General features: G+C 41.1%; 1 protein-coding gene across 1 annotated transcript; it reads right to left on the bottom strand.

Moving 5' to 3' along the window:
* Positions 1–3,777: 3,777 nt before the first annotated feature.
* Positions 3,778–4,212, bottom strand: LOC120274635. Its single transcript, XM_039281173.1, has one exon. The coding sequence runs from the start codon at positions 4,210–4,212 to the stop codon at positions 3,778–3,780; it is 435 nt and encodes a 144-aa protein (XP_039137107.1).
* Positions 4,213–14,697: the final 10,485 nt, after the last annotated feature.

The following is a 14,697-nucleotide window of genomic DNA, read 5'->3' as shown; positions in this document are numbered from 1 at the left end:
GTGGACTAACTGGTAATATATGGGCCAACAAACTGTGCACCGACACGGGGAGATGTCCTCTGATGTGAAATAGACATGGCCACTTCATACCCCAAATGCATATGGAACCCGTCTACCATGCTCAAAAGAAAGTCAAAATCTCGCAAGCTGATAACACTAGTGTTGTCGCTGTGACCTGTCAAAGTGTGACTGAGCAGGGAATGGATGTAGCATAGAGCTGGAATCAGAGTGCAGTAGCCTTGTTCCAACGGGGATCATAAGTAGGATATGAGCTCAACTGTTGCCAGGCATCGCTAAGTGGCTCCCCTGCCGATCTGGAGATAAGCAAAGCGTTATAAGCAGGGTTGCGCATAAACTCAGTGTCATATAAGCCCAAATGAATGGAAAACTCAATAAGCCTCATATGATGTAGAGCACTAAAAACATGAAACTGAATGAAGTCGGCGCGGTGAAAATCGATAGTGCCACGCGACATCTTGAATGTGGATAACACCTCGACTGCCATATGCTTCTAGGTGTTATTGGTGATCTGAAGTAGCTGACGCCAAGCCCTAACACTCAATAACTGCTACACTTCGGCCTCCAATCCTATCTCATGTAAGACATCCTAGTCTATCTCTCTTAATTCACCAAAGTGTTGATGAGAGAGACTAGCGTATCGCTCAATATGAGGCTGAGAATGAAGTGTAGGTTGGTAATCTACTCCGAACGACGAGGCGTCGGTTCTAGGCCTCTTAGAAGGCCCATGATTGCTTCTCCGCAAATGTATGAGATCGCTAAGTAATAATCTATGTGTGACACAGGGGTCATATTTCACGGGGCCAAGGAAGTATTATTACTCACTTTTCATCTATTATCTAGCCTACAATTCTTACTAAGAAGAACAAATAAAACAAAATAAACTAACTTAAGCTAATCCTACGGCCGGGTAACTAGCACACAGATGTTAACAAACAAGGGAGTGTAAAGCATGAGAAGGGAGTGTTTGGATAAGGAATCCACCTACGGTTGTCATTAGGGTCCAAACTAGGATGGTTTAAAGTGTATTGACAGCACTTAAGACCTAGAGATTTCTTAGATGGTTTAAAGTGTTAATTGGAATCTCTTTTGGATTAACCAACCTACGATCACAATGAGCTCAAGGAAATCTCTAATAGGAGTAAGCCTACTATCCTTCCTCTTAATCCTAGCAATGGAGGGCTACCAACACCCGATCTCTCGGCGTGTCAACACAAGAATCCCCTTTTAATCTCTCCTAGATCTAGTACACGTGAGTAGATCACATCTACATGTACAACTCATAAAAGATTTATGGATTTCTCCACAAATGTAATTCTAGACATGAAAGCATGAAAGATTTAATCTCAGACAACCATCAAATTAAATGACTAACAACATCTCAAGTTCATACACAAGAATAAACCCTAGGGTTCATCCACATCCAAACACAGAAATAAGTTAATCTCCCATGATAAGGGACACTTATACAACATACAAGGAAGACAAAAACATAAAAGAAGTAATGAAAACTTGAAATACTCAAGAGAAAATGATGATTTCTTACTGGATTTGGAGGGGAGATGAAGAAAAAAAAGAAGAAATCACCAAGGAAAACTTTTGCATGTAAACCGACAAACGAACCGCTCTTTATAGGCCTAAGGAGGAGAGGAAGGGTCGAACGCTACAGGAAGGAGGTGTGATGAAAGGGTGGGACCGTCGGGTGTTAGGGTTTTAAAAGGAAATGGTAGAACCTGAACGGCCATGCCCGGACATGCACACAACATGTGCGTGACAAATCGTGGGGATTAGAACAAGAAAAACCAGGGGTGACACAATCATGTTGCCGAGTGTGCTAATCCCACTAAAAATCTCATAAGTCTAATATTAATTCAAAACAGTTGTGACACAATCGTGGCAGGTGATTAGAAAATATGTCTCCCCTTAACATTCTCGTGTCAAGCCGATGTCCATCCTGGAAAATTTCAAAATGTGCAGCTAGTGAAAATCAGTGGCATGTGCATGGGCGTGTCCTGCTTGTGTCATGCCTTTAATTTTCTAGAAACAAAGTTCTTCCCTTCCCATTAAACACCAAAGTGCAAGGGCAGATGTAAAACAACATCGGTACAAATGTCAAATTGAAGGAGTACAAAAAAAAAGAAAATTGTAATAGAGTGCAGATAAAACATAGCTGGGAAACCCACAATCCAAGAACAAATTGAAAAATCAAAAAATGAACAAATGACTAACACAACAACAACTTGGGTTGCCTCCCAAGAAGCGCTTGTTTAACGTCACTAGCTTGACGTATTCTATTTGCGCTTATGGAGGTTCACGAAATTGAGATCTCTCTTGGCCACCTATGATATAATTGCAAGTATATGGTAATAACATATTAATCAAGTGGACCTCACCAAATGCTCGAGTAGCGGAATGCTCAGCATAATGTGGTGCTGGTGGTAAGGTGAGTGACTTCTTCTTCCTAGATGTAACTTTTTTCCCCCACTTTCTTGCTTTGGAGACTCATTCCCTTGGTGGCTCTGTATCTCTGTTGGCCAGCAATTCCAAGCTTTGGACTTCTTCTAATGCCCCCTCAAGTCCCTCATCATCCAAGGAAGTGTCATCCAACAAGTTTGCAAGCTCATCTTTTATGAAAGTCTCTTGCAAAAAATCAGAAACAACCTTATCAACAACATCAACATAATAACATGTATCATCAAAATCCATAGTATGTCTCATGGAGTTATGAAGTCTGAAAGTAGTTTCTTCATCACCAACTCGAAGTATCATTTGAGCATCCTTACCATCAATGAGAGCTTTGGAAGGTGCTAAGAATGGCCATACCAATATTAATGACGCTTCAACCTTGTTATCAATATCTAAATTGATGAAATCTACTGGGAATCTAAATTTGTCCACTTTAAGCAGAACGTCTTCATTTATGCCTCTTGGTCTTCTAGTGGATCTGTCTGCAATTGCAAAGTCATGTCGGTAGGTTTAGGCTCTCCAACCCCAGGTTTTGAAAAATTATATAAGGTATTAAACTAATACTCTCCCCAAGGTCATTGAGAGCCTTCTCATCAACCAAACCCATAATTATACAAGGGATAATGAAGCCCCCCTAGATCTTTCCCTTTCTTGGGGAGTTTGTTACATATCAAAGCAAAACACTCCTCACCGAGTGTAACAGAAGACACGTCCTCCAGCTTCCATATGTTGGTGAGCAATTCTTTTAAGAACTTGGCATACCACGGCATCTAAGCAAGAGCTTCTACAAATGGCACATTAATGTGTAAGTTTTAAACATGTTACAAAATTTTTTGTATTGCTCATCTTGTTGGTCTTTCCTTGCTTTAGCAAGGTATGGAAGCTTTAGCTGATACTCCAGTACTAATTTTTTAATATTTATGGTGTTGTCTATATTGGTGCTCAAGGTGGGTTCAGCCACAACCGGTTCAGGCTTCTTCTTGACAAAATCTAGGAGTTGCTTCCCACTCCTCAAAGTCACACCCTTCAGTGATTCTTTCTGGTTCACTACTATTTTGCTCGGGAGCGTCTCGGGTAGCCTTTCTTCCAGCAGCTTGGACATTTGTGCTACATGATGCTCCAAGTTCCTCATGGTTGCATTGGTGTTTCTAATCATCTCCTTATGACATGTGAACCGAGTCTCAGTACTCTTTATGAATCGGGTCATTAAACTGGTGAGATAATTAAAAGGTTCTGAAGAGGATGAAGACTTTGATTGTTGTGCAATCTAAGTGGAGGCATGTATTGTTACTATTATTTTGCCAATTGTCCCTGTCCCAACTGACTCCAGGAGAAATTTGGATGATTCCTCCATCCAGCATTATATGTGTTGCTAAATGGATTGTTCTGATAATGACGGTTCTGACCAAGGAAGCCCACTTGCTCAATCTGATTAGCACTTGCATTAATGGAAGAGGTAAAGCTTGGGTCACCTAAGTGGCCAAAATGATCGTGAATGGGTCCCGAGCTTGAAGACGGAGGTTGCATATTATCTAATCTCTTAGTTATTACTTCAACTTGTGCGGCAAGAGTAGTGATGACATCCACTTGATAAATACCGGCGGACTTCACCGGTTTATTCCTCTCCAAACTCCATTGATACCCGTTGTTTGCCATCTCTTCAATCAGATTTTGTGCTTCACTCTGTTGCTTGTTACACAATGAAACTCTGATGGCTACATCAATCATTTGTTTAATGGAAGTATTTAGTTTATTATAGAAGATCTAGATTTGCATCGACTCAACGATTCCGTCCTGCTGATATTTTCTCAACATCTCCTTATACCTATCCCATGTATCGTATAATGATTTAGATTCCAATTAGCAAAAAGAGGAGATGTCACTCCTGAGTTTGGTGATCTTAGAAAGGGGAAAATATCAAGCAATAAATGCCTCAGAAGTCTGCTTCCATGTTGTGAGAGACCCAGGTAGCAAGGAATTTAGCCACTGCTTGGCCCTTCCTCGCAATGTGAATGGAAAGAGTCTTAGACGAACTGTTTCCTGAGAAACATTGCTCGCCTTGTAAGTATCGCAGATTTCTAAGAAGTTTCTAAGGTGCTCATATGGGTCTTTGTCCTAAAATCCATCGAATTGACACATCTGTTGCACCAATTGAATTAGATTCAGCTTTAATTCAAAATTGTTTACTGTAACAGGAGGATTAACAATACTCAAACTGACTCCCGCAAGATTTGGCCATGCCAAATCTGAGATACTCTATTGTTGATTACCAGCCATTACGTCTTCCTGACCCACTTCCACACTAATCTTAACAGATCCTATCTCACTCAAATTGATCTTCCGATCATTTTTCTAAAATTTCTTTCAACTTCGGGATTAGGACTTGCTAATGGGGCAGAAGTGATTCCACTGGTCATGCAATTGTGCCTACATGTAAAAAATAGAGCAATTTAAGTTCAAAATAAAATAAAAGTAAACTAAAGACAAAAATAAAATAAAGATCACAATGAAATGAAATATAATCACAAGTATACACAATATAAAACAAACTAGAGCACTAGATTCTAAGCTTTCTTAATAGTTTCCGGGTCCCGTCAACGGTGCCAAAAACTTGATGTAGTTCTCGCAAGTGCAGGTCACGCACAAGTAGTAAATTGGTACCCCGTGAGGGATAGGGTTGTTAAACCACAGGGACTTGACCAAAAATACTCACTTACCACTGATCTCTAGCTAGAGTGAATTGATGATTGGATTAACACGGAAGAATAGAAAAGTAAAAAGAGATAAGAGAAGAAAGCAGGTGGAGATAATAGGCAAATTGAATTGAGTGTCAACAATAAGAGAACAATACCGGGATGTTTCCTATGCACTAAGTGATGCTCACTCACTCTCATGACTTTACGGGTATATTCTTGGGTTCTAGTGTGTGCTCAAGAGCAATGTTGCAACTATGACTCTCAACTACATCAAGTTTCTGAGGAGATAACTATGGGTTCAAGCTCACCCAAGTTATGCCATTGCATGAGGGCAACAACAAGCGTGACAATCCACCATCGACTTTTTACCTAAGCAACTACCACGGATCAAGCACATCAAGTTTTGTAAACACAATATTTAATATAAGAACCAAAACTCTATAAATCAAGAAGAATACACGTGTTTAAGCATATAAAAGTGACATAGCTCCCACCACGAGACGCTTTCGTGGCCAGCTAGCCCCTTATGGGTGGGTACAACATGGAGAGATGATAATAAATCTAAAGAAAGAAGACATGACTCCCTTCATTTTCAAGATTTGCCTCCAATGTTGAACTTCGTAGTCCTAGCACCTCTTTTCCTTGTTCCTCCAACTCACTCCTTGTTGCCCTAGAAGGTGTGGATAAGCTTGATCTTTGCTCTCATTAATGTTCTCCGGTGGAGAAAGAAGATCCCCGAACAAAGATGGAAACAAAACCCTAGAAACTAAAGTTAAAAAGGGAGATTTTGGGCTCGACACGCCGGCGACATAAGCATGTCCGGACCGTGTTGTATCGGGAAAAATCGAGGTGAAATAGCAAGGGGCCTACTGGAAGATTCGGTAGAAGGGATATGGTCATGTCTTGATCATGTATAGGTATGACACTAGCGTGTCGAGAGCACGTAGAGTATGCCACGCTTCTTGAATAAAATTGCTTTTAACACCTGGGTTTTTCGATTGCTGCGATGACACGATGGTGTCTATCAGAGTGTCAATCTTGAGAACACCCTTCTACATGGATTTCTCTCTAAACAGCACGCTAGCTATGGTTATCAGTGAAAAGGATATGTGCGTGTTTTGCCCATGTCCACCTTAAGCACTTAGCACCCAAAAGGCATTCTCTCTATTTTCTTCCCCATTTCACTCAAAATCACATCGAGCCCCCTATTCCTACACAAGTAACAAAAATACCCAGAATTTTACCTCACATGTATAAAAGTAAGCTTGAGAACAAGTATATTGATGGATTTAGGGCTTGAAAACATGTATATAATGTGCACTCATCAATGCAACTGGCAAGCTAGGATATGGCCGATGTTAATTGGCTTATGAGCCACCATACTGCATAGGAAATATAGGTTCCAGAGGTTCATGATTCCCGTGCTATCACTTTTTCCATGTGTGTGTCCTCGATAGGATGGCACGGATGTACCTTAGGAATGGTTGCACAAGGGAAGACACCTTTGAGGTACCGCATATGTTTGTCTCATGGCCTCAAAGAGTCTGTGTCCAAACCTGATCTGGACTCAGGTGGGCCAGTAGGTTGATATGGAGTTGAGAGTAAAACTCAGTGATAGAATACTCCATATTGATGAGTTCCATCCTCATGCATAAACTGCTGAAGGACATGACGTACTCGCTCAAACATTTGCAGTTAATGGTCCTCCTGCTTACTAAGGCTGATGATGTCCAATCCAGACTCGAACAAACTCATCACCTTTATTGTGAGCTCCCAGTATATGGGCTCATAAGTGGTAAAAGAACCCGCCTCCTAACCCTCGCATTGAAATAAGGCCATGTACCTTGTTGGCGAGGACGATCCCCTCTAGTGTTAGCCAATCAATATTAGGTGACTCTCACTGAAGCACCGATCCACGAGCCAGTCCGAAATGTGTCCTATGCTCGTGGATCTCCAAAGTAGGCTACTACTGACTAAGAAAAACTCTACCAATCATTTTCTTCTCCTTCTTAACCCCTGCATTTGGATGGTCGACTCATCTTCTTTTGACCTATATCCTCGCGAATCTCACAAAGAATATGAAAAATGTGAAGCAAGAATGGATAATGGGTGCATGACCTGTAAACTATGGCTGTTATGAGACCATAATGGTCTCAACATGACAATTGTGATGGTTATGGTTATCTTCTAGAATGAACAACAGGCACACAACAACCCATTGTGTGAGCCAACATCTCTAGTGTACGCACTTTTCTGGTCACCAGGCTGTGCACAACACTTGTTGTGTGTCCACGTGTTCTAAAAATGAGGCAAATGACTTGGCGATAATTGATAGAACCTTTGTTGCTAGTTGTTGCCAAGGAAAAATGAGCTTTGGAGAAAGCCTCACAATAGGCACATAACACCCATTGTGGCTCATGTGGACCCTGGTTAAAAATTTGAACACAACAATCATCACATTGACCATTGTTCATCATGGAACAACTGTTGTGTAGCTCGACTATGGTGAAAAATTTGCATACATGGTTTACTTCAATTAGAATTCAAATAAAATCATTCACCAAAGGATTATAATCATTTGAAAGCTATTAAATCATAGTCAAAACAAGATTTGAGTTTCTTACAAGTTTGCCGTAGAGGAGAATAAAAATTCGTGGTGGAAAATGAAGATTTGATTCGTAAAACTCACTAGAAATGTCAGGGGATCTCTCTGGCTAGGACTCTGAGTGCAAAGGAAGGATCTCTAGTGTAGATGAAGAGAGAAAATATAAGTTTGAGTGAGAAACGCCATGAGACAGTTGACGATATCCCTATAGCATCTTACAACGACCTTTATAACAGGTAGATAACCGCCATTGTTCATCATTTCAGTTCCCTGGGGCACAACAACCATTATGGGACTGTTATGTGGTTGTTGTCAACTCAATTAGGTCATAAAAAATTTGTATGTGTTGACAACGGCCATTTTAAGGCGTGTTATGCTCATAACTACCTTACAATGGGTGTGGTGTGGCTGTGTCAGGACTCTGAAAAATTTAGAGACATAGCACGCTCTAAAGAATGGCTGTTATGGTTTACTATTGCCATGACAACACCTGTAGTGAGCCTGTGACAGACTCATTCAACTTTCCAGAAAACAACAACCCTCTTCCTGAACATCACAACGTGTGCATAAATGGGTGTATAATGCCCGTTATGATGTAAATAGTGGAAAACTATGGATTATCTCTATACAAAACGGCATGAAAACAATTCCTAACCATGAAAATCAGTTCTACAAACAACATTTCACCCATAAAACCCAATAAATATGATCAACTTCACACCATTAAATCAATCATCAATCTTTATTCAATCATGAAGTGCTTGTTTTTAAGTCATGAGCCCGACGTATGATAAAAAAACTAGAAATTGAAAAATAGAAGAACTAAAAACATAGAGAAGGTTGCCTCCCAAGGAGCGCTTGTTTCACGTCACGAGCCTGACATAACCGCTATATCAAGATGGTTCAAAGAGGTGGAATTCTTCTCTCTTGTCATTCCAATTACTCTCCCAAAAATAATATTTTTAAAGCGTATGTTGTTTGCCTTTAATGTACCTTTTTGGGGTGAGTTAACACTATAGCACTGTAGGGAAACATTTGCATTACCATGAATGGTCTAGACCACCTTGATTTCAACTTACTAGGAAACAACCTCATCCTTGAATTTAAAATAAGGACTTGATCGCCTACTTGAAACTCCATTCCTTGAGCTCATGAAGTTGTAACTTTCTCTTTTTACTTGCAAGATGAATATCAAGATTTAAGATTTTTATTGCATAATATGCTTTGTGTTCAAGTTTTACAGGTAGATGATAGACTTTCCCATACACAAATCTATACATTGAAGTTCTAATAGATGTTTTGAATGCAGTTCTATATGCCCACAAGGCATCATCTAATTTCTCCAACCAATCCTTTTAATGATGAGCTATAGTCTTTTCTAGAATTTGTTTCAATTGCATGCTAGACACTTCTACTTGCCCACTTGTTTGTGGGTGATGGATGCTTTTAATGGGTGTGTGTAGGCTCTAAGTCAAGTCCTGGCATGGTGACAAGTTCCCCTTGCTTATATCCCGCAAGTGCACGGGCTTGTCGAAATAATAATCCCGGGTGAGCGGGGTCGAATCCACAGGGAGTAGGGAGTGAAAATACTTAATTTGATTCTTAGCTATGTGGAAGATCAATTGTGATAGGTGTGAAATTGATTCAATTCTCAACAATAAAATCAACAAGTGAAAGAGCAAAAGTAAGAAGAGGGTAAGGCAATCGATAAAGATGGGGTACTCGGATAATGCTTCACCTAGGATAATCGCTTCAAGTGCAAGAACTCTCTATTATGCTTCCTAATCAATGCAATGGTGAGTCATGGAAATCCTTACATACATAGTCCCAAATCTAAGGTCAACTATGCCTAACTCTATACATGTCCCGGAGGAGAAATCGAACAATCTCAACACCTCACTTTTCGATAGAGTTGTAATGAACTCTAGGGATTCCAAGTGATAAATCTCTTCCTAAATATAGACCTAACCCTTTGGTCCATGCGGAAGGTCCCTAGCCACAATTAAGCCCTAGATACTAAGATCCTCTCAGCGCTTCACTCCATTGCAGCGCAACTAGGCCCCAGCGGAGGTTCATCCCTTAGACCACTCACTCTATTATGGCCGCAAAGAACTCAAGGAGCGGAGGTAGAATCTATCACGCCGGAGGGAAGGGGACGCTCTGCAGCCTCTCGACTCACCCTCTCAGCCCTCTCCAACCTAGCTTTTGTCTAACGCTCGTGGTGTGTCACTCACTCACAAGGTTACCAACAAGAACTCTCAACCCTAGTGTCACTCTAGGGGAAATGTTCATACAATCAAGCATTCAAGGTTGGAACTCACAATAAACATCAATTTATTGAAAGCATAATAAAAGAGTTCAATGAAGCGAATACATCCTAGGGTTCACAATCATCCAAGTACCCACTAGGGGTTTAGCTCCCCATGGAGCTTAATACAATCAAAGAAATCGAATGTAAAAGAAATGAATCCATAAAGAAACCCCCTTGATGGTCATGTCGATGGTCATGTCGATGGTCTTGTGGAGAGTCCTCTACTCGTCGTCCAAAAGATTCCTTCAGTCCGGTATAGGATACGCCTCGATCGAAGCTCCCCTACCAACCTTCTTCCTAATGGAATCACGATGTCGAGCCGTAGAACTTCTCCAAAAACCTTGGCCAATACCCCTCGAAAACCCTAGCGAAGTCCTCTCACAAGTTGGGGAAAAGATGGAGAAAAGAATACCAAAATCGGGGCTGAAATCGGCTTTAAATATGGCTGGAATCGGGCGACTCCACGGGCGTGTATGATGTCACACGCCCCTGTGGAATTTCCACACGCCCGTGTGGATTCTCTGTTTCTCTTATTTCTCGGCCGGGTTGCTACAGTACATTCTACGATGATTTTTGCTACGATGCACCGCTATAGCACTATGCAGGAAATACTCCCAATTCCATACTTTCATTGGGGAGTAGCATAAATGGGCACACGTTTACGTCGTGAATCACTTGCCTCTTCAATAATGTGCACGTTGGTGGATCTCTTGTTCTTGTATGTATAAATCAGAATGTTCGAGTGTGACTGCCTTTGTGCCCCTCAAATGAATGTGCTCACTCGAATACGAGGAGGTTGGCACACACTCTAGCATCTCACACCTGACCTATGTCTTCGTGTTTGAACCTTGGCAAGATCTCCTCCAAAATAGGTGCATTATGATCCACATTGGCCTATTTCCTTCATACTCGGCCTCACAACCCTACACGCATAAAAAGTAACATAAAAAACACACATATTAATGTAAAAACACTGAGAAAAGTAATGCTCAACATAAGGAATGAGCAGCTTCGCATTCATATCGCATGAGCACTTATCACATGGCTTCTCTGGGTGTTGTGTGTATGGATCATAGTCATGATGGGTTCACAATTCCCGTATATAGTTAGGCCGTTGTGGCTTTTATGTGGCTTACAGTGACTCCACACTCGCCATGGCTTAGTAGCGACAATGTTGAGTGTGGATAACAGCCATGGTGAGATGTTACCCAGGCAGTTATGAGCTGTGGTGAAGCTCTGATTCAGTAACTTAGTCCATTTTTTTCTTTGAAATACCCCTGAATTCACTTTTTTTATTCCTAAAAGCGGAAAGAAAGCCCATGGTGAACAAAAAGAATGAAATTTTTGTGCTAATTAGGTGCTAAACATGTTGAATCTCATGTTAAATGTATTGTAAATAATATGAAATATATGAACTTTCTAGCACTTATCAAATATCGCCACCTTTCGAAGTGTTTGCTTGTCCTCAAGTAAATATAAAAAGATTAAAATGAAAGATATGATAAGTGTTTAAGGGTTTAGGGTTTAGGGTTTAGGCAAACTCCTTTGAGATCTTTCGAGAGTGACTTGAATTTGGCTCACTTGATTCTCTAAGTTGTGCGATGATGCGGTGTGGTTCTACAGTGTGGCTTCGACCGATTGAAATCTTATATCCGATGGTGCAATGAACTTGGTAAAAGCCTTCTCTAGGTTAGTCATTAGGTTTTCCAACCTTGAAACTCGATTCTCCATGTTTGGGGCTTGTTGTTGTTGTTGGAAACCGGGTGGTGCCATCTTCGTTGCCCTTGATTATTCAAGAAAGGTTCGGGTGGTTGCTCCAACCCGGATTGTAGGTGTTGCTATATGGATTCCCTTGAGGCCTCATTATATTTCCTACTAAGCCAACTTGTTCCACTGAGGATGTACCACCAATAAAAATTGGGAAATCGGATGGAGCATGTCCTCCCCCACACCCAGTGCAACTCGTCATGGCCGGCACTCTAGGAGAAGTTAGAGTATCTAACTTCTTGCTCAATAACTCAACTTGGGCGCCAATGAGGTAAGCAGTATCAAACTCATGAAGTGCAGCTACCTTCTTTTACGTCTCTAGTATTCCACTGATAACTGTTCATAGCCATTTCTTCGATGAGATGTCGGGCTTCTTCAGGGGTCTTGCTTCCAAAGGTACCTCCTAGCTGCGAGCATCAAGTAATTGTTTCGTGCTTGGGTTCAATCCACTATAGAAAGTTTGAATAATCATCCACTCGGGGAGCATAAATTGAGAAAAAAATTCAGTAGGGAGCTAATTGAACCTATCCCATGTCTCAAAAAGAGACTCCAATTCTGTTTGCACAAAAGAGGATATTTCATTCCTAAGCTTCATAGATTTTTTGGAAGGGAAATATTGGGCAAGAAAAGCTTCTACCTTCTCCTCCCATATAGTAATTGATGCTCTAGGTAATAAATATAGCCACTGCTTTGCTCTCCCCTTCAAGGAAAATGGGAAGACCCTCAACTTAATAGCATCATCTGTAATACTATTGATCTTGAGCATGTCACACACTTCCACGAAGTTCTCTATGTGATTGTTTGGATCCTCATCGACCAAACCATTAAAGCGTGATGATAGCTGCAACATTTGGATGAATCTTGCCTTGAGCTCAAAAATCTTGAGTGTAATCGGTGGCCGCTGACATCTGATTGGCGTGTGCCAAGAAGCTGCGGGTCAAGCATAATCCCGAAAGTGTCCTCTCGCTCATTACGTTACGCTATGTTATCAGACCCTTCACCTTCTATCTCAGCTTGATTTGACTGTTCTTGCACATGTTCTTTTCACTTTCTATGAATTCTTCGTCCAACATCTAGATCTACTTCAACCAATGTCGAAGGGTTTCCTTAGGTCATAACCTAGAGCTGCAACCAAAGAAAGAAAAACAAATCAGAATGATGGAAGAATAAGGAAGCGTGAAATAGAACAAATGATGAATAACTAAAATAGCAAAGTGCAAAGTGTTTCCAAAATGCCTATTCCCCCACAACAACACCAAAAACTTAATAACATCCTAATGCGTGTGAACCCCAAGTGCACAGGTTTGTCGAAGTTATAATACCATGGTGAGTGGGTAGTCGTATCCACAGGGAATAGTGATTAGAAACACAAAGATTGCTATTTAACTAAAATGAAGGTGAATTGATAGTGGTGTAAACAAAATAAATAAAAATGGAAACAAGTAAAGAAGATGGAGGTGCACATAAAAGATAGGTGAGGCAATCGACAAAAATTAAGGCATTCGGACATTGCTCGTCCTAGGACTTCAAGTGCGAGAATCAATTATTATGTCTCCTAAGCGATGCTTAATGAGTCATGGAAATCCTTAAACACACAGTCCCAAACCTAAGGTCAATGGTGACTAACCCTACACTATGCCCCGGTAGAGAAATTGCTCGGTTTGACGCCTCTACATCGTAAGGTTGCTTAAAGCTCTAGGGACTTCAAGTGGTAAACCCTATTCCCTCATATAGATCTAACCCTTTGGTCCGGACTGAAAAAACCCCTAGTCACAGCGAAGCCCCGGATACTAAGGATTACTTCAATGCTTTTACTTTGTTGCTTGCGCAACTATGCCCCTGACGGAGTTCGTCTCTTAGCACTTCACTCGGTTGTGACCGCAAAGAACTCTTGGAGCGTGGAGGTAGGGATAAATCACACCATAAGGGAAAGGGGATGTTCGCTATCTCTCTACTCACCTTCTCGACCCCTCTCCAATCTAGCATTGTCTAACTCTCATGGTGTGTCACTCATCCACAAAGATTACCAAGATGGATTCTCAACCCTAGTGTCACTTTAAGGGAAAATCAACTCAACAAGCATTCAACATTGGAACTCGATTAAAACATCAATTAAAGAAAGCATAATAAAAGGTCAATGAAACAAAATCATCCTAGGGTTTACAAGTCCAAGCACCCACTAGGGGTTTAGTTCTCCATGGAGCAAGATACAATCAATAATGAAATCAAAATTAAAGATATGCAATCCATGAATAAAACCCCCTTGGAGTCTGCGTCGATGGTCTTGTGGAGTAGCGGCGTCTTGTACAAAGGTTCCCTCATCAAGCCTAGGGCACATCTCGCGAATTGATGCCGATGAAAGCTTCCCCAATAACTATCTTCCAAAGGAATGCGGTGTTGAAGGCCGTAGAACCACTCCAAAAGCCTTGCCAAAGCCTCTCCAAACCCTAGCCGCGAGTGCCTCCAAAAATGGGAAAAAGGGAAAAAGATCTTCCAAAATGTCATAAGTGACGGCTTTTAAATTTTTCTAGAATCGGGCATCCACAGGGTGTGTGGAATTTCCACATGCCGTGTGAATGCAGAGAATTGATTTTTTTAAGCGGCACGTGAGCAGTAACTTCTCTGACAATCTGCTGCAGTAACCTGCTATAGTACTCCACCAAAAGTACTCCCGAATCCACACTTTCATCAAGGCAACATGAATGGGCACACATCCATGCTGTAGATTGCATTGTATCTTTAATAAAATCACATTTAACAATAATCTTGAAAGCATTGCACAAGTCAGAACACATGAGTGTGATTGCTTTTGTGCCCCTCCAATTTGCAAGTTC

This window comes from Dioscorea cayenensis, chromosome 13 (assembly GCF_009730915.1).
Source record: "Dioscorea cayenensis subsp. rotundata cultivar TDr96_F1 chromosome 13, TDr96_F1_v2_PseudoChromosome.rev07_lg8_w22 25.fasta, whole genome shotgun sequence".
Classification (NCBI taxonomy): Eukaryota; Viridiplantae; Streptophyta; class Magnoliopsida; order Dioscoreales; family Dioscoreaceae; genus Dioscorea; species Dioscorea cayenensis.
This window is presented reverse-complemented; position numbering and strand designations above follow the sequence as displayed.